The sequence below is a fragment of the Microcebus murinus genome, chromosome X (genome assembly GCF_040939455.1).
Source record: "Microcebus murinus isolate Inina chromosome X, M.murinus_Inina_mat1.0, whole genome shotgun sequence".
Lineage (NCBI taxonomy): Eukaryota > Metazoa > Chordata > Mammalia > Primates > Cheirogaleidae > Microcebus > Microcebus murinus.
Window position 1 is genome coordinate 5,084,226 of NC_134136.1, and position 25,967 is coordinate 5,110,192.

At 50.5% G+C, this 25,967-nt stretch overlaps 1 protein-coding gene across 6 annotated transcripts; it reads left to right on the forward strand.

The window, feature by feature from the left end:
• The first annotated feature begins 384 nt into the window (after nt 1-384).
• Nucleotides 385-24,089, forward strand: MED12 (mediator complex subunit 12). 6 transcript variants are annotated; one of them, XM_075999561.1, is made up of 46 exons: nt 385-683; nt 1,189-1,293; nt 1,502-1,693; nt 1,832-1,991; nt 3,846-4,027; nt 4,218-4,328; nt 4,436-4,690; nt 5,414-5,560; nt 5,722-5,821; nt 5,952-6,088; nt 6,308-6,439; nt 6,809-6,935; nt 7,776-8,005; nt 8,705-8,785; nt 8,917-9,087; nt 9,291-9,435; nt 9,603-9,653; nt 9,947-10,065; nt 10,252-10,395; nt 10,832-10,995; nt 11,223-11,354; nt 11,769-11,996; nt 12,172-12,316; nt 12,489-12,609; nt 12,980-13,081; nt 13,193-13,306; nt 13,560-13,735; nt 13,918-14,097; nt 14,917-14,988; nt 15,535-15,668; nt 15,839-16,000; nt 16,258-16,369; nt 16,536-16,625; nt 17,186-17,295; nt 17,868-18,003; nt 18,238-18,399; nt 19,426-19,800; nt 20,129-20,279; nt 20,435-20,640; nt 20,786-20,863; nt 20,956-21,010; nt 21,086-21,173; nt 22,635-22,839; nt 23,190-23,324; nt 23,525-23,606; nt 23,814-24,089. In XM_075999561.1, the coding sequence occupies exons 1-46, from the start codon at nt 585-587 to the stop codon at nt 23,855-23,857; spliced, it is 6,447 nt and encodes a 2,148-aa protein (XP_075855676.1). In that variant the 5' UTR covers nt 385-584; the 3' UTR covers nt 23,858-24,089. The 6 variants fall into 6 exon arrangements, with proteins under 6 accessions (XP_075855676.1, XP_075855677.1, XP_075855674.1 ...); XM_075999562.1 differs by having other exon boundaries at nt 20,435-20,631; XM_075999559.1 differs by having other exon boundaries at nt 20,956-21,173; nt 23,193-23,324.
• The last annotated feature ends 1,878 nt before the right edge of the window (nt 24,090-25,967 follow it).

Genomic DNA, 25,967 nt, shown 5'->3' on the forward strand with positions numbered 1-25,967 from the left:
CTTTTAGGGTTTAATGGGTGCTTTCTTATGCATACTTAGTTTCTAATCGTTACAACAGTCCTTTGAAGAAGGTGTTAGCCACCTATTTTTTCACATGCGGGAACTAAGAACTGGGAAAACTAGAGTTCCTAACCAATGCAAATATTATTGAACACTTTCCGAGGCCAAGAACCCAGCTAGGCGCTAGGAACCCAATTCTAGTCAGAGCTCAGCACCACGGCTACCTCCCACTTTGCAGGTTTACATCCCCAGCACAGTACGGGGCTCAGGAACGTTTCCGAGATTTCTGCTGAGCGAAATCGACTTTCCGCCGCGGCGCGGAAAATCTCCCGGGGGCACGGAGCTCCGCCCCCGGCCGGGCAGGCCCCGCCCCCTCCGCGGTCGGTATTGTCGGATGGTTCCCGGCGTTCCTCGGCTTCCCTCGGCAGTTTCCGGCAATGATCGAGAGTTCCTAACGTGCCCCCTGTTGTCTCTCGGCCGCCGTCCTCCCTAACGGCCCCCCCCACTTTTCGGCTCCTCTCCCCCTTCCCCACCCCCCGCGAGCCCGGCCCTGCTGGCGCCTCCGCCGCTACGGGCTGGGCAAGATGGCGGCCTTCGGGATCTTGAGCTACGAACACCGGCCCCTGAAGCGGCCGCGGCTGGGGCCTCCCGATGTGTACCCTCAAGATCCCAAACAGAAAGAGGTGCGTTCGCGAATCGGGGCTCTCGAGGGCCCGGGGCACACAGTCAGCTTAGAGGGAGGCATTGACGGTTGAGGGGAGGGGGGGCGGGGCGAGTCGATGAGAAGGAAAGTCCCGAAAGGGGGAAGAGTAAAGTGGCCGCTGTGGAGAGCAGGACGCGGGTGGGCGGGGGGTTCCGAGCGCTGACTAGGGAACGATGTAGGGGCCACACCGGAGGCGCCCACCTCCACACACATACACCCCAGAAAGTTGTCTGAGGCAGCTCGCTGAGGTACAGCTCCTCGCAAGGGAAGAGTGATGTTGAGGGCGCTCTGGGTGACTGGGAATCCCGGTGACTGGCGGGGTGAGGGTGGGGTCCGAGTGAATATGAGGGCCCAGCTTTAAGTAACGCTCTGCTCTCCTCAGAATCTTCCTCCTCCCCTCTTCCCTTGTCCCTTCTCTTCTGCCCCCCTCTCCTACCACCTACCCCCAAGGGGAAAAAAACTCAAGTGTCGTTTTCCTGCCTCAGGATGAACTGACGGCCTTGAATGTAAAACAAGGTTTCAATAACCAGCCTGCTGTCTCTGGGGATGAACATGGCAGTGCCAAGAACGTCAACTTCAATCCTGCCAAGGTGAGACAACTCTGCCAGGCTGAAGGAAAAGGCTGGAAGAATCTGAGAAGAAGCAAAGGCCCTGGGTTGGGAAGACTTAAAAGGGACAACCTAAATGTCTGACCTTGCCTTCATAACCTAATGCTACCTCATTGGCATTTGCCCATCAAAGGCAGGACCACCTAACTGCCCCTTCTTCCCACCCTGAGGTGTAGTTTTCTTCCCTCAGATCAGTTCCAACTTCAGCAGCATTATTGCAGAGAAGTTACGTTGTAACACCCTTCCTGACACTGGTCGCAGGAAGCCCCAAGTGAACCAGAAGGACAACTTCTGGCTGGTGACTGCACGATCCCAGAGTGCCATTAACACTTGGTTCACTGACCTGGCTGGCACCAAGCCACTCACACAGCTAGCCAAAAAGGTGAGGTACCGTTTCCTGTTCTCCACGCTAAGGGTGGGGAAGCATGGGTCCCAAGTACCCTCCTATTCCCACATTAATCTCCATGGGTGCCAGCTCATGGGGGTAATAGAGACCTCACTAATTGTGATATCCATCCAGGTCCCCATTTTCAGTAAGAAGGAAGAAGTGTTTGGGTACTTAGCCAAATACACAGTGCCTGTGATGCGGGCTGCCTGGCTCATTAAAATGACGTGTGCCTACTATGCAGCAATCAGTGAGACCAAGGTTAAGAAGAGACCTGCCGTTGACCCCTTCATGGGTGAGTAACTCCTATCACCATGTATATCAGTGGTCCCCAACCTTTTTGGCACCAGGGACCAGTATGGTAGAAGACAATTTTTTCCCAGACTGCAGAAGGGGACAGAATTCAGGCAGTGATGCAAGCAATGGGGAGCAGCTGTAAATACAGATGAAGCTTCGCTTGCTGGCCCACTGCTTACCTCCTGCTGTGCGCCACTCCTAACCCCTACCATTTTCTAAGTTTCATGGAAGATTATTTTTCACAGACAGGAGTTGGGGGATGCTTCGGACCCCTGTGGCCTAGTCCCTAACAGGCCTAGGCTCAGCAGCCTAGTCCCTAACAGGCTGGGCCTGGTACCCCGTCCTCGGGGCTGGGGGTGGGAGTGGGAGTGCGGGGCACTGGGAATCATAGAGGTATACTACTGATTGACTTGAGAAGCAGTACAGACACCCTTGGAATCATTCTCCTTGTTTCTGCTTGTATCTTGCATTCACTCAGTAATTTGAGTATCTGTTGTATGCATGTACTAGGCTACAAAGACAACCAGTACATAATCTCTGATGCGTTTTTTTGTTTTGTTTTGTTTTTGTTTTTGTTTTTTTTTAGACAGAGTCTTACTCTGTTGCCCAGGCTAGAGTGCAGTGGCATCAGCCTAGCTCACAGCAACCTCAAACTCCTGGGCTCAAGCAATCCTTCTGCCTCAGCCTCCTGAGTACCTGGGACTTTAGGCATGCGCCACCATGCCCAGCTAATTTTATATATATATATATATATATATATATATATATATATATATTAGTTGGCCAATTAATTTCTTTCTATTTTTAGTAGAGACAGGGTCTCACTCTTGCTCAGGCTGGTTTTGAACTACGGACCTTGAGTGATCCTCCCGCCTTGGCCTCCCAGAGTGCTAGGATTACAGGTGTGAGCCACCTTGCCCAGCCCATAATCTCTCCTCATAGGAAACTTATAGTCCAGTAGGGATGCTAAGGTATATGTGTGAATAACATAATTAAATATAGAAAGTGATGAATGTCAAAAGAGGAGGCAGAAGTTTCTTTGGACAGATAGATTATTTTCTTTGAGAGATACCTGGGAAGGCTTTAGGAAGGTGGCATTTGGCTAAAGGAGAAAAGAATGAATAGAATTTAGAAGTATGGTGATTGGGGGTGGGGGTAGGGGATGGAAAGTGTTCTAACACATTGACTACCACACTAGAAAACAATTTTTTTTTCCTTGGGGCCACAGTGTTTTATTATGAAAACAGAATAAAAACTTCAAAAACAGGCCAGGTACAGTTGCTCACACCTGTAATCCTAGCACTCTGGGAGGCCGGGAGGCAGGAGGATTGTTTGAGCTCTGGAGTTCAAGACCAACCTAAGCAAGATCGAGACCCCATCTCTACTAAAGAAAATAGAAAGAAATTAATTGGCCAACTAAAAATATATAGAAAAAATTAGCTGGGCATGGTGGCACATGTCTGTAGTCCCAGCTACTTGGGAGGCTGAGGCAGAGGGATTGCCAGGAGTTTGAGGTTGCTGTGAGCTAGGCTGATGCCACAGCACTCTAGCCCGGGCAAGGGAGTGAGACTCTCTCAAAAAAAACCAACAACAACAAAAAAAAAACTTCAAAAACAAAATGATCCTTTCTAATTTAATGAAAAATGTGTTATTTTTTATTGTTTTCTGTGCGTGAGTTATATGCAAATTGAAAAATAGTTCACACGGCTCCCAAGGTAGAGACGTGTGAGTTACATATGCTTCACGAGGCCCCAGGCTCAAAACTAGCATGAGTTACATACAAGTCCCATGGCATTTAATGTGCTAAGCAGAAGGATAGTATCAAATAGCCCTTTTTCCATCTTTCTTCTAGAATGGACTCAGATCATCACCAAGTACTTATGGGAGCAGCTACAGAAGATGGCTGAATACTACCGGCCAGGGCCTGCAGGAAGTGGGGGCTGTGGTTCCACAATAGGGCCCTTGCCCCACGATGTAGAGGTGGCGATCCGGCAGTGGGATTACAATGAGAAGCTGGCCATGTTCATGTTTCAGGTAAGGGAGTAAGGCCTGTTGTGTGGGTCATTGGATTGAGCCTGATCTTGCACTCTGCCAGTACAGAACAGAATCTGTCTGCCAACTTGCCCCAGTTGTGGTTCTCTTTACCCTTTCATTTACTTTATCTGCCTCATCTCTAATAGTCCCTGTGTTGAACTAATATTCTTCCCACCCCTGGTACCCATAGGATGGAATGCTGGACAGACATGAGTTCCTGACCTGGGTGCTTGAATGTTTTGAGAAAATCCGCCCTGGAGAGGATGAATTGCTTAAACTGCTGCTGCCCTTACTGCTTCGAGTAAGGCCTAGGAGTTGGGGGGTCTAGGGAGGATTCCAGAAAGAATAAGACTTTAGAGAAGGGTCTCTTGGGGAGAATCAGAGGCTCTGATAGTCATGTCTTCACAGTATTCTGGAGAATTCGTTCAGTCTGCGTACCTCTCCCGCCGCCTTGCCTACTTCTGTACCCGGAGACTGGCCCTGCAGCTGGATGGCGTGAGCAGCCACTCATCTCATGTTATATCCGCTCAGTCAACAAGCACGCTGCCTACCACCCCTGCTCCTCAGCCCCCAACTAGCAGCACACCCTCAACTCCCTTTAGTGATTTGCTTATGTGCCCTCAGCACCGGCCCCTGGTTTTTGGCCTCAGCTGTATCCTACAGGTAGGTACGAGGTGGGTCCAAGGAAATATTAAGAGATAGCCTGAGGCCGGGCGTGGTGGCTCACGCCTGTAATCCTAGCACTCTGGGAGGCCAAGGCGGGAGGATCACTCTAAGTCAGGAGTTTGAAACCAGCCCGAGCAAGAGCAAGACCCCATCTCTACTAAAAATAGAAAGAAATTAATTGGCTAACTAATATATATAGAAAAAATTAGCCAGGCATGGTGCCCCATGCCTGTAGTCCCAGCTACTTGGGAGGCTGAGGCAGAAGGATTGCTTGAATCCAGGAGTTTGAGGTTGCTGTGAGCTAGGCTGATGCCATGGCACTCTAGCCCGGGTAACAGAGTGAGACTCTGTCTCAAAAAAAAAAAAAAAAAAAAAAAAAAAAAAGAGATAGCTTGAGAAGAGTTGGGTGTCCATCCTGGAGAATGGGGATGATTCCAAATTGGAGGTGGGAGTAGGCACTGAGTACTTTCTTGGAGGCTATTGCTTCTCAGTACTGGGGTATTAGTTCTCTTTGGAGGTTTTGGCCAGCCTCTCTCTTTCTTCCAGGGCTCAATAGTAAGAAAGTGGATGAAGGGAGGGGATCAGGGATGGAGTGATGCCTGCCTCAGGGACTCGGTCCCGATAACTTTGGATCTCAAGTATAAGGGTTAGGTCTTATAACAGGATTCCAGAGAGGTAGACATGGTAACTGAGGTTGACTTAGCTGTTTCTGTCTGGCAGACCATCCTCCTGTGTTGTCCTAGTGCCCTGGTTTGGCACTACTCGCTGACTGATAGCCGGATTAAGACCGGCTCACCACTTGACCACCTGCCTATTGCCCCCTCCAACCTGCCCATGCCAGAGGGCAACAGTGCCTTCACTCAGCAGGTAAGTCTGACCACTAGCCTGGTATTCCGATATTGAGCTATGAGGCTAAATTACTCTTTCAGAATTAGTGATTTGGAGTCTGGTACTGTTCTTTCAGCCCAGAGCTCTGGTCTTTCGTATGCCTTGGCACATCCTTAAAGCCTTCCTTTTTGATATTGCAGGTCCGTGCAAAGTTGCGGGAGATTGAGCAGCAGATCAAGGAGCGAGGACAGGCAGTTGAGGTTCGCTGGTCTTTTGATAAGTGTCAGGAAGCTACTGCAGGTAGGTTTCAGAAGACAGATAGTAGGAAGAATGTTTGAGGAAAGGATGGAGCTTGTAAGGACATATAGATCTGAAAGCCAGAATGCATTGGGCCTCTAGTTAAGTCCCTTTTACCGCTTTTCCTCCTTAGGCTTCACCATTGGACGGGTGCTCCATACTTTGGAAGTGCTGGACAGCCATAGTTTTGAGCGCTCTGACTTCAGCAACTCTCTTGACTCCCTTTGTAACCGAATTTTTGGATTGGGGCCTAGCAAGGATGGGCATGAGGTAAGCAAGAAGGGGCATCAAAGGAGCAAAATCATTGCAAGAGCAACAGTATGTTATGAGAGGAAGTCATGGTGAGGCATTGAAACCAGGGGATGTCTGCACAAATGATCTTATTTTTGGGCCTGAGATGTTTTAAGATGGGCCCCAGTCTTTAAGAAATTGGAACTTAATTCGTCCCCAACCCTACCTTATTCATCCCTGTCTTCCTTTGGTCTCCAGATCTCCTCAGATGATGATGCTGTGGTATCATTACTGTGTGAATGGGCTGTCAGCTGCAAGCGTTCTGGTCGGCATCGTGCTATGGTGGTAGCCAAGCTCCTGGAGAAGAGACAGGCAGAGATTGAGGCTGAGGTTAGGGGGCAGAGATAAGAGAATGAGACTGGCCAATGGGAAGGAATCTAACTGGGGTTGGACATAGAGAGATTGAGGCAGTAATGGGACCAAAGTTGAAGGTACGAGAACAGAGTAAAAAAGTGGTAGAGAACGTAAAGGGAAAGTTAAGGACATGAGGCAAAAGTAGAAAGGTGTGGATTGATGTCAGAGTTAGAGAAGAGATCAAGGCTTCAATTGGGAGGTGGTAAAGAAAATGGAAGTTGGAGGGGGAATGGAAGTTTAAAAGCATGGGGTAGAGGCAAAACAGGTGGTTGTTGAAGGGTTACACATTGAGGAGTGAAGAAACAGGTAAAAAGCAGTCCTGCAATTTGTTCTTTCATCCCACAGCGTTGTGGAGAATCAGAAGCAGCAGATGAGAAGGGTTCCATCGCCTCTGGCTCCCTTTCTGCTCCTAGTGCTCCTATTTTCCAGGATGTCCTCCTGCAGTTTCTGGATACACAGGCTCCCATGCTGAGTATGGACCCCTGCCACCCTCCAGTTACCTCTGCCTTGACTCAGTTACCCACCGCTGTCATCAGAAAGCATAATTAAGGGCCTTCTGGTCTATATTTCTATCTTGGGCTCTGTGCAGAATAACTTTTAGATGTAATTCTGGCCCTTGATCATCTTATAGTTTAACAGAATAGAGAAATAAACATAATAATAAAGAAGCCAGGCGTGGTGGTTCACGCCTGTAATCCTAGCACTCTGGGAGGCCGAGGCGGGAGGATCTCTCAGAGTCAGGAGTTTGAAACCAGCCTGAGCAAGAGCGAGACCCCCATCTCTACTAAAATAGAAAGAAATTAATTGGCCAGCTAAAAATATATAGAAAAAACTAGCCGGGCGCAGTGGTGCATGCCTGTAGTCCCAGCTACTCGGGAGGCTGAGGCAGGATGATTGCTTGAGTCCAGGAGTTTGAGGTTGCTGTGAGCTAGGCTGATGCCACAGCACTCTAGCCTGGGGAACAGAGCAAGACTCTGTCTCAAATAAATAAATAAATATAAATAAAAAATAAAGATAAGAATATGCGATTAAAGCATTTTCACTGTATAAATAGCAGCAAAAATGCTATATTCCTTTCTGAGATGATGTGTGGGGCCACAGGTGGGGTAACCAACCATACTTTGTCCTTCAGCAATTTCTGAGATTGTTGTTGTTGTTTTTGTTTTTTTTGGGGGTTCACTCTTATTACTGCCTTGGGTGTATCCCTCTCTGAGGTCTTCTAGGAGCAGCACACCTTAGGTGTGTCCCTCTCTCTTTTTGCCCACCTCTTTTGTGTTCTCCTAACTCATCTTTCCTCATTCCCTCCCTCCAGCGGATCCCCGAAGTGAGAGTGAGCGGGTGGAATTCTTTAACTTGGTACTGCTGTTCTGTGAACTGATTCGACATGATGTTTTCTCCCACAACATGTATACTTGCACTCTCATCTCCCGAGGGGACCTTGCCTTTGGAGCCCCAGGTCCCCGGCCTCCCTCTCCCTTTGATGATCCTGCCGATGACCCAGAGCGCAAGGAGGCTGAAGGCAGCAGCAGTAGCAAGCTGGAGGTGAGTGGGCTTTTCCTTGCCCTGGATCATTCCTTGTGACATTTCCATCTTCATGGCTCCCAGAGGCTTCTGAGAGTCCCTTTTGCCTAATGAAAATAGTATTTTCTGGCCAGGTGCGGTGGCTCACGCCTGTAATCCTAGCACTCTGGGAGGCCAAGTCGGGCAGATTGCTTGAGGTCAGGAGTTCGAAACCACCCTGAGCAAGAGCTAGACCCCGTCTCTACTATAAATAGAAATAAAATTAATTGGCCAACTAATATATGTAGAAAAAAATTAGCCGGGCATGGTGGCACATGCCTGTAGTCCCAGCTACTCGGGAGGCTGAGGCAGCAGGATTGCTTGAGCCCAGGAGTTTGACGTTGCTGTGAGCTAGGCTGATGCCACGGCACTCACTCTAGCCTGGACGACAAAGCGAGACTCTGTCTCAAAAAAAAAAAAAAAAAAAAAAGTAGTATTTTCTTAGCACTTTGTGGTTAACAAAACACTCTCGCCTTGGCACTGTGAGATACTCTTATCTCTATCTGAAAGCTGAAGGAAATCAAGGCCCATACTGGTTTAAGGACTGGACAAGACTTGAATCCAGATCCCGTGCTTTCCACAGTATAGTCTCTTCTCTCCAGTTCCCCTGTGAACACTTCTAGATGGCAGGGAGCAGCTCCCTAGGTCCAAAGCAACTTCTCTTATGTTCTATGCCCTCAGGACCCAGGTCTCTCAGAATCTATGGACATTGACCCTAGTTCCAGTGTGCTCTTTGAGGACATGGAGAAGCCTGATTTCTCAGTAAGTTAAATCTTGAGCATGGAAGACTACAGCTCCATAGATCTCCTATTATGCCTCTTTTTGGAATTGAATTATGACCCCTCATCCCTTTTTCTCCTTCTAAATGTTCTGCCCTCTCACCTTTCTCTTAGTTGTTCTCCCCTACTATGCCCTGTGAGGGGAAGGGCAGTCCATCTCCCGAGAAACCAGATGTCGAGAAGGAAGTGAAGCCCCCACCCAAGGAGAAGATCGAAGGGACCCTTGGGGTTCTTTATGACCAGCCACGACACGTGCAGTATGCCACACACTTTCCCATCCCCCAGGTACTGTTCCCCAACACCTTGTAATAATCTGTTTTGAGCCCAGATTGCTGTCCAAGGAATTTGCCAAGGGGTTGGAGCTGTTCCTAAGGGTGTGGGTATGTTGGGAAGGGGCTTGAGCACGGGATGCTGAGGGGTATGGAGCATGCCTTTAAGAGGAGGGAAGGAGATCCGTGCTGGAGTCTGACGGTGCCGCTGGGATGCAGGAGGAGTCATGCAGCCATGAGTGCAACCAGCGGTTGGTCGTACTGTTTGGGGTGGGAAAGCAGCGAGATGATGCCCGCCATGCCATCAAGAAAATTACCAAGGATATCTTGAAGGTTCTGAACCGCAAGGGGACAGCAGAAACTGGTGGGTTTGAGGCTCCTTAAACAGATCTCCCCCAAAGAAAGCCCTAGTCAGTGTTCCCTTCCCCAGCATAGGGAACTCCCCAGTCATGTCCCAATGTCCTGTCTCTTGGAGTCTCCTGAGAGCTCTAGTCCTTTTGAAACTTCCCCCCTCATTCCCCCCCTCTGCAGACCAGCTTGCTCCTATTGTGCCTCTGAATCCTGGAGACCTGACATTCTTAGGTACCTCACAGTAAGCCCCATACTGCCCTCCCTCCCTCTCCCTTCCCTCCCTCAACCTAGCACCTCCCTGTACATATTCCTCTAAGGTCCACATAGTCTGTGGTCCTCTAAACCTTAGCTTCACTGTCCCCATCCCTTCATCCCTCCCCCAGCCCTTCCCTGACCCTCCCTTCCCGACTTCCCTCTTCCCTCCCTCCCTCCCTCCCATAGCCTTCTCTCCATACCCCCTCCCCACCCCCAGTCAACTAGTTATCTTCCCTATCCTGACTGGTCTCTTTCAACTGTCCCCTCAGGTGGGGAGGATGGGCAGAAGCGGAGGCGCAACCGGCCTGAAGCCTTCCCCACTGCTGAAGATATCTTTGCTAAGTTCCAGCACCTTTCACATTATGACCAACACCAGGTCACGGCTCAGGTGTTTAAGCCCAGCCCCCTTCCCACAGTCTGGCCTCCTGTTCTATTTTCCTTTCCCCCTTATCTTTTTCTCCCCGTAGGCAGGCTAAGCCTCCTGGTCTCCTCCCCTTCCTCCATCATCCTTTCCTGCTGCCCTTGTTCTTCTTGCCGCTCTCCACTCTTGTCTCACTCCCGCTCCCCTTATCAGGTCTCCCGGAATGTTCTGGAGCAGATCACGAGCTTTGCCCTTGGCATGTCATACCACTTGCCTCTGGTGCAGCATGTGCAGTTCATCTTTGACCTCATGGAATATTCACTCAGCATCAGTGGCCTCATCGACTTTGCCATTCAGGTGGGGAAGTGGGGGAGGTAAGGGTGGAGGAAGGAGTTTGTGCTGTGTAGGGTCATAAGGACGGGTAGAGGCTCTAGCCAGTTTCGCAGGCTATTTGGAGGGGCAGAAAGACTAGCATGGAGGGAGTGGAACATGAGCTAAGACTGTAGGAATAGAGACTTAAGTGCTCCCGGGGGAGGCCCAAGAGGCAGATTAGAGCACTGGGCACAGACCGTCCTCCCACTGTGGAGTTCATAAAACTATATCCTAGAGACTGGCTTAGAGGTGTCATTAATAGAACAAAGGACAGTGGCATGTGGTAACAGGGCCCTTCTATCCTGGGGGGCTCCAGCAGGATGGGGCTCAGGCCTGGCCCTGCCAGTGTCCTCATAGGAAGGGGGTTATATCTGACATGAGGGGCCTCTTCTCATCTCCCACCCCTCATTCACTGTGCTAGCTGCTGAATGAACTGAGCGTAGTTGAGGCCGAGCTGCTTCTCAAATCCTCGGATCTGGTGGGCAGCTATACTACCAGCCTGTGCCTGTGCATCGTGGCTGTCCTGCGGCATTATCATGCCTGCCTCATCCTCAACCAGGACCAGATGGCACAGGTCTTTGAGGGGTAAGCAAGGTTTCAAAATAACTGCAACACACAGGGCTCTGGCGAATGCCGTTGGAAGTAGTCTGGGAAGAACACGCACATGGGCTCACACTGTAGGGAAGTGCCTGCCGTTCAGGTGGGAAGGGAATAGTATTACCAAGAGACCTGGATCTGTTTCAAGGGCCCTTTGTTCCCCAGCCCCTCACATACCATCTGCTGATCTTCCCAACTTCGCCTCTTCCTGACAGGCTGTGTGGCGTAGTGAAGCATGGGATGAACCGGTCAGATGGCTCCTCTGCAGAACGCTGTATCCTTGCTTATCTCTATGATCTGTACACATCCTGTAGCCATTTAAAGAGCAAATTTGGGGAGCTCTTCAGGTAAGAGAGGTGGGCGGTAAGGGGTAGAGAGTGGGATGTAGTCCCTTCTCCTTCCCATTACCACCCAACTCAGGAGCTGAACACAGCCCAGGACCCTGCTGCCTGTCCAGGGTCATTTATGGACTGTGTCCTCCACGTGTTGTTCCATTACTGAGAGCGGGCCCTGTTCCTCACTACCCATGTTTCTGGGGCCCATACTCTTCCTCCTCTTCCTCCCTGCCTCCAGAGGCCCCTGTTCCTTATTCTTATGTGGTTCCCTTCCTGCCAGTCTGCTTTGTCCCATCTCCCTTTTCTTGTCCCGGGGTCTCTTGTCCCTCACTTTCTCCTGTTTTTCTTTTTTCCCCTTTCCTGACCATCCCTCTACCTTACCAGACCTTCTTGAACACTACTATCTCCTTTCCTACACCCCTGCAGCGACTTTTGCTCGAAGGTGAAGAATACCATCTACTGCAACGTGGAGCCATCGGAATCCAACATGCGCTGGGCACCTGAGTTCATGATTGACACTCTGGAGAACCCCGCAGCTCACACCTTCACCTACACAGGGCTAGGCAAGAGTCTTAGTGAGAACCCTGCTAACCGCTACAGCTTTGTCTGCAATGCCCTTATGCACGTGTGCGTGGGGCACCATGATCCGGATAGGTATGGGGCGTACTGAGTGAAGAAGGGGTACCACACCCCCACCTGATACTGGGAGGGCTAAGGCACCTGGGAGGTACTACAACCTTGATTATTACTGGGGCAGAGATGAAAAGCTAATGAGTCTGAGATTGTGTGGAGCAAGGTTTTTCCTGAGGGCATTTGTACTTTTCCCTAGGGTGAATGACATCGCAATCCTGTGTGCAGAGCTGACCGGCTACTGCAAGTCACTGAGTGCAGAATGGCTTGGAGTACTTAAGGCCTTGTGCTGTTCCTCTAACAATGGCACTTGTGGTTTCAACGACCTCCTCTGCAATGTAGATGTGAGACTTGGGATGGAGTCTTGCTAAGGAAGGAGGCACTGAGCAGGGCAAGGGGCTGGTCACAGTCATCAAGGTGGTGGAGGGACGGAGTTCTGTAGCGTGGAGGCATACCCCTATGAGTGGGTACCTTCTCTCCACACTGAGTGGTGATGTCTCTCTGCTTTTTTTCCAGGTCAGTGACCTGTCTTTTCATGACTCCCTGGCTACTTTTGTTGCCATCCTCATCGCCCGGCAGTGTTTGCTCCTAGAAGATCTGATTCGCTGTGCTGCCATCCCTTCACTCCTTAATGCTGGTGAGCCACCAATCTCGAACCCCTAGAATTTCTGGGCCCCAAATTGCCATACACACTCAATGGCCATCTCACTGTTCAGTATGAGAGACCCTACTGTGGCTCCCCGGCCTTCACCAGAAGGCCAGTCCTCTGGTGTGCCCCAGGCTGGAAGGAACCTGTTTTCTATTTAACCCTGGGTTTGTAGCCCTGACCTTCCCATTTTTGACCCTTCAACTGCGTAACAGTTCTTTGCTCTATCTCTCCTTCAGTATTATCTTGCTTTTTTTCTTTCACCTTACGTCATCTTCCCCCTCATCCCCCCATGCCACGTATGCACGTGCGTGGTGCACAGAGTTCAGCTTCATCCCTTCCTGCTTTGTCTTCCTTTTAGCTTGTAGTGAACAGGACTCTGAGCCTGGGGCCCGACTTACCTGCCGCATTCTCCTCCACCTTTTCAAGACACCACAACTCAATCCTTGTCAGTCTGATGGAAGTAAGTGACCCTGATCTGAGCCAGCCAGCAGTAGAAAGTATGGCTTCCCCACCCCACTCCCCCGCCACGGTTTTCTACTTTGGCTTCCCCTGACTTCAGCTCCCTCTCCAGACAAGCCTACAGTAGGAATCCGCTCCTCCTGTGACCGCCACCTGCTGGCTGCCTCCCAGAACCGCATCGTGGATGGAGCTGTGTTTGCTGTTCTCAAGGCTGTGTTTGTACTTGGTACGGGGGTAGGAAGGGAGTGGTGCCAGAAGTGTGTATAGGGTGGAGTGCCAGCTAAACTACAGGGACACTCTTTCTCCCTCCCAAAGGTGGTCTCTCTGACCTTTGGGGAGGAGAGGAGAAAGGGAAGTATATTTCTGTCCCATAGGGCAGGATTTGGGGAGTTTCTGCCTCTGCGGGCCCCGGGGGGTGGGTCTCCACACAGTGTTCTGATCTCACTCTGCCCTCCCTATCTCCCACCCGTGAACCACAGGGGATGCAGAACTGAAGGGTTCGGGCTTCACTGTGACAGGAGGAGCAGAAGAACTTCCAGAGGAGGAGGGAGGAGGTGGCAGTGGCGGTCGGAGGCAGGGTGGCCGCAACATCTCTGTGGAGACAGCCAGTCTGGATGTCTATGCCAAGTACGTGCTGCGCAGCATCTGCCAACAGGTCAGTCTCACCTTCCCCCCACACCTCCTGAATGCCTCTGTGTAATATAGTCCCGTCTCCAGCCCATGATCGAGCCACCTCTCTGCTATACATCATGTCCCTTACCAACCCCTAGCCCATCCTCCTCATTCCTAACCCCCTCGCTGGTTGCCCCCCAGTCCCCTGATTATCAGCTTTCTCAGGAATGGGTAGGAGAGCGTTGCCTTAAGTCACTGTGTGAAGACAGCAATGACCTACAAGACCCCGTGTTGAGTAGTGCCCAGGCCCAGCGCCTCATGCAGCTCATCTGCTACCCACATCGACTGCTGGACAACGAGGATGGAGAAAACCCCCAGCGGCAACGCATTAAGCGTATTCTTCAGGTAGGCCAAGGTGATGGGGGTCTTAGAGGAAGCAGTGGGGCCCAACCTGGGGAGAAACAGTGGGTACCTTGAGAAAAAGAGAGGGGGAGTTAAGTAGAGAGGAACATGAACAAGGATATAAGAGAAGGGTAGTGAGAGAAACAGCCCCAGTATGGGTTTAGGAGTAAATCCAATATGGCCTAGACTAGGGGTCCTCAAACTGCAGCCCACCGAGGACATTTATTCGGCCTGCCAGGTGTTTTTGCTGCCGCTGCCTGTCCTGCTTAGCAGCCGACTCATCCCGGGCCCACAGTGCGCATGTGTGGAATGTGTGCCACACTTTCCAGTGGCCCTCCAATGGTCTGAGGGACAGTGAACTGGCCCCCTGTTTAAAAAGTTTGAGGAACCCTGGCTAAAGTAAGACTATTAGGTGAGGGCACTGGTGTCTGGAGCTTATCAGTAGGGTACATACATAGCACCTGGGAGGCCTAGTTTTTGGCCTTGTATATTGGCATTTGGTCATGACTGAGAAACTGAGTAGTAATAGCTGCTACCTATTGAGCACGTATTTTGTGCCAGATACTGTGCTAGGCAGGCTGCATACATTTTCTCATTTAATCTTTACAACCCTGTGAAGTACGTATGGGTCTTCCTATTTGGCTGATGAGGAAACTGAGGCCTGAAGAGGTTAAGTAACTTTTTCAAGGTCATAGAGGTTCCTGTCAGACCTCTAGGGAGTCTGTGATTCAAGGTTGCAGGCAATCAGGCATTGGCCTCAGGATGGTGGGTAGCTAAGGTGACATGGTGATGACTAGCTTGGGGGTGGGGCCTCTACCACAGAACTTGGACCAGTGGACCATGCGCCAGTCTTCCTTGGAGCTGCAGCTCATGATTAAGCAGACCCCTAACAATGTGAGTAGTGCCTGGGCCTTCCTTTCCCTTGCCCACTTCCAGCTCCATGTGTCAGGGAAGTAGGCCACCATAGAAGAACCTAGGTCCTATTCTTGGACTCTTGAGCTGAGAGAAATAAGAGGGGATGGGCCCTGGCCAGCACCACAGGTATGGCTGCTCTGCTGTGCCTGTGACATAGGGGCAAAGAGAGAGAGAGAGAGAGAGAGAGAGAAAAGAGGGGATGGGGAAATGGCAGACATGTGGAGCTGATGCTAAGGGAAATGGGTTGGGAGCGTTGGCGCTCTGAGCCACGGGGAAGGTTGGTGGTGGTGATGGAGCCTGTTTCTGTGGCCGCAGATGTAAGGGGGTATGTAAAAGAACAGACGGTGGGAATTAAAGAAATATGAAGGTGCTGGAGAGCATGACGCCTTACGGAGTTCTGTCTCTACCTTCCCGTCACCCTCTACCCATGCTGTCCTTCACCCTCATCTCCCATCTCCCCTACCATCTGTTTTCCTTCACCCCAGCTACCTATTCAAGCACCTCTGTGCCTTTCATCCTCTCCAGGAGATGAACTCCCTCTTGGAGAACATCGCCAAGGCCACAATCGAGGTTTTCCAACAGTCAGCGGAGACAGGGTCATCTTCTGGAAGCACTGCAAGCAACATACCCAGCAGCAACAAGACCAAGCCTGTGCTCAGGTTGGGTAGAAACATGTTAGGACTCATCCCCTTGTGAATTTCTCTTCTGATAGTGCGAATGATGTCAGCTGCATGGAGATGCCGGCACATCCCTCAGGGGAAGGAGAGAATGGATTGCTGCAACCTTGCCTGGCTTCTTTGTAACCCTGTGTCCTCCATCTGTTTTCCAGCTCTCTGGAGCGCTCTGGTGTATGGCTGGTGGCCCCCCTCATTGCTAAACTGCCTACCTCAGTCCAGGGACACGTATTAAAAGCTGCTGGGGAGGAACTGGAGAAGGGTCAGCACCTGGCTTCCTCTTCCCGCAAAGAACGTGATAGACAAAAGCAGAAGAGGTAAAGGCACTTGGGGGAGACCAGGATTGAGGGGTAGAAAGGAGAGGAGGCAGGCCCAGGGAGGAATAAAATTTGAGGCTAAGAGCTGAGGATAAACATCATAGGACAATGGAAAATCAGAGGATAAGAGTGGGCATGGCTGAGCAAGAGGCTAGATCTTAAAAGAGTAGAGTGAGGGGCTTGGAGGAATGAGGTTGGAGGTTGCCTGATTCCCAGCCCATAATCTCCCTTTTCTTTTCTTTTTCTTCTGTCTCCAGTATGTCCCTGTTGAGCCAGCAGCCCTTCTTATCCCTGGTGCTGACGTGTCTGAAAGGGCAAGATGAGCAACGTGAGGGACTCCTTACCTCCCTCTACAGCCAGGTGCACCAGGTACAGGTCTCTGGACCATGGAAGTGGGCAGAAGGGCAGGGAAGGATGCACCCAGGAGGCCACGATGTACTTAGAACCTTCAGTACTTTCTGTTAAACACATTGGGTGCTTTGGGATGGAAACAAGAACATCTTTGAACTGTACATTATACTTGTTTCTGTCCTAGATTGTGAATAATTGGCGAGATGACCAGTACTTAGATGATTGTAAACCAAAGCAGCTCATGCATGAGGCACTTAAACTGCGGCTTAACCTGGTGAGAGGGCAAGCTGGGGAGAAGAAGGAAGAGGGTCGGGCTGGAAATGCAAAGTAAAGAAGCCTCAGGTTGGGACTTATGGGGATGAGGATAGTGGCCTCAGGTTTTCCTGGGTCTTCCAATACTAACCCTGCTCTCCTAAAGGACGCCAGGCCTGAAAATGAGTAAGGGGACTGGATCGCTGTGGTCAGGGTCCAGTAGGTTATGTACCCTGGATCCTTGCATGGACTCTGCCTCATCCTAGATTCTGAGTGGGCCCTAGAAACACTAGAAACGCACTGTGGAATATCACATAGAATCTTGGAAATCATTTAGTCCAGATCCCATCATTTTATAAATAAGGAAATAGGGGCCCAGAGATGTCAACACTCAGTCACTGGCCTGAGATCATGTAGCAAATCATAAGTACACCTGCAGCATGACCTCAGGTGTCCCAGCTCCCACCCAACCCAGATTCTAATCTGAGTTTTTCTTAGAAAAGGGTCTACAGGTTTCTACCAAACAAAATGCCGGCATTCGCACCCCTGAGCCATCTGACTGACTTGTTGTGGCCCTGACAGGTGGGGGGCATGTTTGACACAGTGCAGCGCAGCACTCAGCAGACCACGGAGTGGGCCGTGCTCCTCCTGGAGATCATCATCAGCGGCACTGTCGACATGCAGTCCAACAAGTAAAGCATCCCCACCCCTTCCCTGCAGTTTTGTACCCAAGAAGATCCCCCTACGCCCACACCAGGTGCGCAACCCGCTGAGATCAGTGTGGCTGTTACTGTGGATTCCATGGCCCTGGGTTCACCCACACAATGTTATTGCCCTTAGGATGATACATTAGGTACCTTTTCTGGCCGGGCATGGTGGCTCACGCCTGTCATCCTAGCACTTTGGGAGGCCAAGGCAGGAGGATCGCTTGAGCTCAGGAGTTTGAGACCAGCCTGAGCAAGAGCGAGATCCTGTCTCTATTAAAAAAATAAAAATAAAAATAAATTAGCCAGGCATGGTGGCACATGCCTGTAGTCCCAGCTACTCGGGAGGCTGAGGCAGGAGGATCACTGGAGCCCAGGAATGTGGGGTTGCAGTGAGCTATGATGATGCCACTGCACTCCACCTAGGGTAGAGTAAGACTCTGTCTCAAAAAAAAAAAAAAAAAAACAAAGTCACCTCTCCCTACTTTTATCCCCTGCTGAGGCCTTTTTCTGTCTTAACCTCTTTCTTCTCTGGTATTCTCCCTGGCTTCCTGTCACAGTGAGCTCTTTACTACCGTGTTGGACATGCTGAGCGTGCTCATCAATGGGACATTGGCTGCAGATATGTCTAGCATCTCGCAAGGCAGCATGGAGGAAAACAAACGTGCATACATGAACCTGGTGAAGAAGCTGCGGGTGAGCAGAGGAGGCAGGTGCAAGCTTTGGGGGTACTGGCATCTGCTGTCCAGCTTCAGGGACTTCATTCTGGCCTGAGCCCTCTTCCTTTCCCTCTCTCATCTGTTTTTTCATTATTCATGCAACGAGGATTTACTAAGTGTCATCTTTATGCCAGGTTCTGGGCTATCCCAAGACTTCCTGTCCCATTATTTCTGTATCTCTGAACTCTTGTCGTGTCTTCTGTGCCTGTAGAAAGAATTGGGGGAGCGCCAGTCGGACAGTCTGGAAAAGGTTTACCAGCTGCTACCACTGCCCAAGCAGACCCGAGATGTCATCACATGTGAGCCACAAGGCTCCCTTATCGACACCAAGGGCAACAAGATTGCTGGCTTCGATTCTATCTTCAAGAAGGAGGCATGTTCTGTTGTCTTCCCACACCCTCTGCCTTTTTTCCCCGTTGGGCAAGAGCCTGCCCTGCATTAACCTCGTAACTACAACAGACTCATCAGACTCAGGAGTCCATCAGGCTCTGCCAGTAAAAACCATCTCTGGGGTTTTGAGTGAATACTTTAACTTTCCTTACATTTCATCTCCCCATCTTTGAAGTCCCACCCTCTTTCTTTGGTCTCTCCCTCCACCCCCACCCACCTTTAACATACCACCCATTTCTCAGCACCCAACCCTCCTCTTGCTGCTGCTCCACCTGCCTTGTGTCCTACCTCCCCCATCTGTCTGGCTGACGCCCGCATTGCTCTCTCCGTAACCACACATCTCTGTATAGTTTTCTCTTTCCCCTCTCTGCCAGTTGTAGTATTTGTTGAATAACTATAATCGTGGTGTTAAGTAAACAGTGAGAGGAAAAGAAGATACAGAATTTAAAATTCAAAGTCTAACCCCTTCATTATATACATTCTCTTCGTCTCTCTTCCTGGTCCATCTGTCTCTTTGTCTCTGTCTCTTGCTCTGCCTTTCTTTGTCTCTCTCCACCTATCTCTTTGTCTCTTTCTCTTATTCCTTCTCTCTCTGACCCTGCCTTTCTCTGCCTGTCTTTAGTCTCTCCCTGCCTTTTCTCTCTCTCTACCTTCCTGTTTTTATCTGTCTTCCTCTGAATGTCAGTCTCTGTACCTCCACCCCCCATCTATCCCTCTTTTCTCCATCTCTGCTCCCGGTTCTCCCTCTCCTGCATCTCCTTTTCTCCTGGCTTCATCTGCCCCTCCACATGTCTCTTTAACCCCACCTATTGCTCTCTCCCCTCCTAACTCTCCTCTGCATGTGTGTGTGTGTTTGTGTCTGTCTTCCTCTCACCATCTCCTCTGAACCAACCTATGACTTTCATTTCTTTGTTGCCAGCAGATATTTTAGCTTCTCCTATAAGTGCTCGAGGTCCGTCTTCTTTTTTCCAAGTCTCAACAGCTCATTGTTTCTCATTTTCTGGAGCAGGGTCTACAGGTTTCCACCAAACAAAAGATCTCTCCTTGGGATCTTTTTGAGGGGTTGAAGCCATCAGCACCACTCTCCTGGGGCTGGTTTGGAACCGTCCGGGTTGACCGACGAGTGGCTCGAGGAGAGGAACAGCAGCGGTTGCTGCTCTACCACACACACCTGAGGCCCCGGCCCCGCGCCTATTACCTGGAGCCACTGCCACTGCCACCAGAAGATGAGGAGCCCCCTGCTCCCACACTGCTAGAACCTGAGAAAAAGGCTCCAGAGCCCCCCAAAACTGACAAACCTGGGGCTGCTCCACCCAGTACTGAGGAACGCAAGAAGAAGTCCACCAAGGGCAAGAAGCGCAGCCAGCCAGCCACTAAGACAGAGGTGAGTGCCTCCCCTTGTCACCACTCTCCCATAGCCTCTCTCCTGATGACTCTTCCCAGTTTCTGGTTTGTAGGAGGGGTGGGGGCGCATAGGGAAGGCGTGCCATCAGAATCATCATAAAAATTAACCATGTAGGGCACCATTATAACATTGACTAACTTGTACAAAAGCAATACATGTAATCAAAATGTTTATACCCCCGTAATATTCTGAAATTTAAAAAAAACTAACCATGTAAATCCAGCTCCTTGTTATCCCATTCTACCTCATCTCCCCCTGCCTTACTCAGCTACAACCCACTCCCCTTCTTCCTCTGCCGTTCACACAGGACTATGGAATGGGCCCGGGTCGGAGTGGCCCCTATGGTGTGACAGTGCCTCCGGACCTCCTGCACCACGCAAACCCCGGTTCCATATCCCACATTAGCTATAGGCAAAGCTCCATAGGCCTGTACACCCAGAACCAGCCGCTACCTGCAGGTCAGTGCAAGCCACTAGCAATGATGGAGTGACCTGAACATTGCCCTTGCCCAGAGGATGGTGTCACTCCCCTGAGGAGCTGTGGATGGCTAGGACACTGAGCAAGGGATGGAGGGATGAGGAGCCTAGGGAGATGAGTCTGCTCTCTTTTGTAGGTGGCCCTCGTGTGGACCCATACCGCCCTGTGCGGTTACCTATGCAGAAGCTGCCGACCCGACCAGCCTACCCTGGAGTGCTGCCCACAACCATGACTGGCGTCATGGGCCTAGAACCTTCCTCTTATAAGACCTCTGTGTACCGGCAGCAGCAACCTGCGGTGCCCCAAGGACAGCGCCTTCGCCAACAGCTCCAGGCAAAGATAGTGAGAGGGGCAGTAGGGAGGGCTGCCAGGGAAAGGGGAGGAGACACTTGGGATCTTCACAAGGACATGCAGGGTGGGAGATACAAGAGATGAGATGGCAGAAAGTATTTGCCGAGTTTGAGGTTTTTCTCCTTTTTCCCTTTAGCAGAGTCAGGGGATGTTGGGACAGTCATCTGTCCATCAGATGACTCCCAGCTCTTCCTACGGCTTGCAAACCTCCCAGGTAAGGGCCCAGGATTATGAGAATCAGGAAGAGTGAGGCGAGCTGCTCTGCATGCCCTTGGCCCTGATTCCCTCTCTCCTCCTTCCCTCCAGGGCTATACTCCTTATGTTTCTCATGTGGGATTGCAGCAACACACAGGCCCCGCAGGTACCATGGTGCCCCCCAGCTACTCCAGCCAGCCTTATCAGAGCACCCACCCTTCTACCAATCCTACTCTTGTAGATCCCACCCGCCACCTGCAACAGCGGCCCAGTGGCTATGTGCACCAGCAGGCCCCAACCTATGGACATGGACTGCCCTCCGCTCAAAGGTACCCAAAGTAGTGGTGAGTTGGGAAGAGACACAGAGGAATGAGGGAGCATTTGACTTGGAAAAGCCCGCAGGCTGAAGGGGATGGGCCTGGTCAGAATTTTTGGAGATGTTGAGAACACTTACCTGGCCACACGGCCTGTAACCACAAAAGGCTGGAGCTGGAAGGGACCCTGGAGACCAGTAGTCTCACATCTACTTCCCCAACATTTCTTTGAGGCCCACAGAGGGGAAATCATTAACTGACCCTGCTAAGAAAAGGTCTGGAGTTCATAGACGCCACTATACGATAAGGAGTCATGAAGCTGGTATTAAACAGTTGAATACCAGGAGGGACTAAGGAACAAATCCTCCCACCATGGTTAATGTTAGTCAAGCCTTAGTTAAGACCTTGTAAACATGTTTTGAGGCTCTGAAGCTTAGGATTTAGAACACGGGTGGGGGAAAGGGGGCTGACTAACTGCCAGCATGGTGCTGGGACTGGCTGAGATGAGGAAAGATAGCAAAAAATAAATAAGTAAAATACTGTCCCTCACCACAAAGAATTTTTGCTAAAGTTCAGATAAGACTTACACAGAAGAACGTTTAGAGAAGACTCTGAGCAAAGATACAATCAGGTGTGTTGTGTGCTGTGAAGTAAAATGGGAATTCAGAAAATATGTGGGGTAATATCAGTGTGGGCCTGAGTCATCAGAGAAAGTTTTGTGAAGGGCATCAGACTTGAGTTGGCCTTTGAAGGATAGGTATGATTGGGATTTATGGAGAAGAGGAGAAGGAAGGGTATTCCAGGTAGAGGACACACACACACACAGACATTGGGACTGGAATGAGTAGGGTGTGTGGGGAGGAGAGCTTGGATGGAGTGTAAAATCTGCATTGGGGAAGTAGTAAGGGCTAGGCTGGGGGCATAGATTGACAGGTGGCCTTGAATGCTCAGCTGTAGAATTGAGATCCAATCCCAGAACAGGCTCTTTTAATCAAGAGAGTGATTGGAAGAGTTGGACATGTTGAGAGATTCACGGGGAATGAGGGAGAGGACTGGAGACAGGGAGCCCGGCTCACACGCTGTCGCTGTGATGTACAGATGTAGTAGAACAACTTGAAATGTTATTGGGGAACAACAATAGCAACAACAGAAAACCTAAATGAGTGTTTGTTTATCTATCTTGCCTATCTTGTGCTAAGACTGTTTTTCACTTTCATAAGAGAAAAATGGCAAAACAGAATTGAAACATTCCTAACCACTGAGGTTATGAGACACTAAAGTAGGGTATTATCTTGGTGCCTTATTTCCCAATCTAGAAGTTTATCAGACCCCAAAAGGGCTCTTCTGCTTAGTGACAACGGGAATGAATGAAATAACTTGCTAAAGTTTATTTCAGGTCAGAGACCCAGGGTTTATACTTATCCCTTCTCCCTTCCCTCCCCCATGCCTTGACCTCTGGGCCTCTTGTCTTTGGAGGTTTTCACACCAGACACTGCAGCAGACACCCATGATAGGTACCATGACTCCTCTGAGTGCCCAGGGCGTCCAGGCAGGCGTCCGCTCAGCTTCCATCCTGCCTGAGCAGCAGCAGCAGCAGCAGCAGCAGCAACAGCAGCAGCAGCAGCAGCAGCAGCAGCAGCAGTACCATATCCGGCAACAGCAGCAACAGCAGATCCTGAGGGTGAGGCACCAGGCTTTCCTCTGAGACCAGGAAGCCCAAGGAGGAGGAAAGGCGCCAGCTCTTCCCACTCTGTTACCCAGACTCAATGAGACAGTGTACTAAAACCCCCAGAAGAGTGGCTGGCCTACAGTGGTGCTTAATAAGTTACTCTCTACCCTCCCCCTTTTTGTTTTCTGGGCACTATAGTAGGAAAGGGTTGGACATTGTCTGCTGGGTACTCTCGATTTGGTTTCCTTCTGTGTAGCTGTCTGAGAAGGGAAGACAGTGGGCCCAGAGTTCCCTCACTGCTGCTTCATTTCCTGTCCCCAGCGCCCCAATACTGAATGTCAGTATCGTTTATGTCCTCGCAGCAGCAGCAGCAGCAGCAGCAACAGCAGCAGCAGCAGCAACAGCAACAGCAGCAGCAGCAGCAGCAGCAGCAACACCAGCAGCCACAGCAGCAACAGACAGCTCCTCCCCAACCCCAGCCCCAGTCTCAGCCCCAGGTAGCTCCTGGACTACAGCCCCAGGCTCAGGGACAGCTGCCCAGGTTGGGCACACAGCCAGTGAACTGGGTTGGGGACAGTACAGAATGGAGCAGAGGTGGGAGGCAAGGCACAGCACCCTAAAAAGGGATTGGGAGGTGAGGAGGAAGAAGGAGGTGGAAGGTCAGAGTTCAGTCTCCCACTTTCCATTTTCACCTCAGTTCCAGCGTCAGGGGCTTCAGCAGACCCAGCAGCAGCAACAGACGGCAGCTTTGGTCCGGCAACTCCAACAACAGCTCTCCAGTAAGCCCGCCTGCCCTCCGGAGGAGAACACCATGAAATCAATGGGGACGGGGTGGGCAATAGTGGCTAAGCTGATCGCTTCAGGCCCAGGTTATGGGGGGAAGCATTCTGTTCTGTTCCCTTCCCTTGCTACCCAAATAGCTTTCCTCATGCATACCCACACCCCTGCTCCATCTTCCAGCCCTGATAATCTCTGGTTTTTCACAGATACCCAGCCACAGCCCAGTACCAACATATTTGGACGCTACTGAGCCACCTGGAGGAACTGCTTGTGCACTGGATGTGGCCCCAACCTTTCCTCTTAATTCCCAGTCCCTTTCCCAGGCTAGCACCAGTAGTGGTTGGGGCTCTTCCCTCAGGCTCCATTTTTAATAAGTTTTTAGTATTTTTGTTAATGTGAGGCATTGAGCTGTTGGGTTTTGTATATTATTTATATAGATACCCCAGAGCTGTTGCACCCAATACACAGAGCTTCTTTGCAAAGGGAGTGTGTGAGTTTTGCATGTCTGGGAAGGGTGGTCTCTCAGGAGAGTGCTGGGGGCTAGATCAAAAAGTCAGAGCCTTCATTCTATTCAGATTATCTCCCCTGTTTACCTTCCACCCCCTCACTTTCTGAATTCTGATTGGATTGCTACCCTCTCTTCCTTTCTCCAAGCTGGCAACATATCGAGGTATGGGCCCTTAGTCTCTTAAGGACAGGTGAATGTTGCAACTTCTTCATAACTTTTCTCTATGGGGTATATACCGTGTTTCCCCGAAAATAAGACAGGGTCTTGTATTTATTTTTTCTCAAAAAGACACCCTAGGGCTTATTTTCAGGGGATGTGTTATTTTTTTTTAAGTATGATACAACAATCTACATTTATTCAAATAGAGTTAAGTTGTCTTCTTCTGGAACATCATCATAACCCTCCAAACCCCGAATTCCATCTTGAATTTCTTGTGACTCTATTTCCTTTAGAACCATGGGCCCCAATTTCTCCTGTCGAGCAATAGAGCTCTCATGGGGCAGATGAGAAGGGCTGCTCATCTTTACCACTCCACCACGAAATGCATGGGTTGTGCAGGTGCGCTGCGTAGCCACACCCGTCACTAGGTCTTATTTTCGGTGTGGGGCTTCTATTGCGCAAATGCTTAGAAATCCTGCTAGGGCTGATTTTATGGGTAGGTCTTATTTTTGGGAAAACGCGGTACCACTGGGATTGGGGACGGGCCTTTAGGCCAGAGACAAGCTCAGTGGAACCTAATTCTCCCTCCACAACACCTCAGATGCTGGGCATCAAACAAACTGGGGAGGGTGAAGATGACAGACATTGCCTACCCTTTTTGCCAGCTTGTGTGGTCCCCATCATGCACCAAGTGGCATCCTTTTCTTAGGACAGAGAACTGCCCTGAGAGTCACATTCCTGGATGAAAAATTGCCCTCCATTGGCACGTGTCATCACAGAACAGGTGGTAGAAGGACGGTATGGCTCCAGGAGGAAGAGAGACCAGTGAAAAGGAGCACCCTTTTCTCTCTCTGCCCTGCTGCCAGGACTGCTTGTTTTCACATGACCCGCCTTGGCAGTCACCCAGGATGACTGTTGCTCACTCCCATTTTACAGTACAGAAAACTCAAAACTGTTGCTCCAGAGTCACATTTGGAGCTGTGGCAGGGCCATTCTTGGCCCCCTTGCCTTCTGGTTTGGATCTTAGATCCAAGGCTGTCCAGGAGAGCCAGCTGGTTCACGACAATGGAGTCTTCTGGTCTGCCTAGCTGGGGCTGGAAGAGGATCAGCCCCAGCCTTGTGGGCAGGTGGTACAGTATGATGTGACAGCTTAAGGATAATGTCCAAGCCACAGTTACACCATATCACTGGGAAGTGTCAAGTGTGCTGGTAAAACCAGGAGCACCAATCAGTACCCAAGTTATAAAAAATAAAATCCCTCTTTGAGGCCCACGAAGCCCTCGCTCATATGAGACTGACCAAGTTTAAGAGTGTGTGTAAGGAATGGAACTCCCTGACAGGGTAAAGGCAAACATAAGGGAAACTTCTGACTTCCTCTATCCTGCTGTAAACGTTCTGAGGAGCCACAGGGTGAGAGGCTTGGCTGGGATGAGGGACATTCAGAGGGCTTTTGGGGCTGCTAGACAAACTGGACAGGTGCACTACACACAGAGACACAAGGCACAGAGACACTGGATCTGGAGGGGAGACAAATGGTCACACATCTGGCAGGCTGACAGTCTGAGTCTGACATGCCCCAGCAGAAGCAGCACAAGGGAACAGCACTGACCTTTAGGAGAGTGACAAGATGAGGGCAGAGTGGCCCTGCTGGTTGCTACTTGGGTAGCGCTGGTGCTGAGAAGAGGAAGGGGAT

Coding starts and splice junctions, on each gene's coding strand:
- MED12 (XM_075999557.1), top strand. CDS start 585: ATGGCGGCCTTCGGGATCTTGAGCTACGAACACCGGCCCCTGAAGCGG. Junction 1,992..3,845: donor TGCCGTTGACCCCTTCATGG/GTGAGTAACTCC, acceptor TCTTTCTTCTAG/AATGGACTCAGATCATCACC. Junction 23,607..23,813: donor ACTCCAACAACAGCTCTCCA/GTAAGCCCGCCT, acceptor GGTTTTTCACAG/ATACCCAGCCACAGCCCAGT.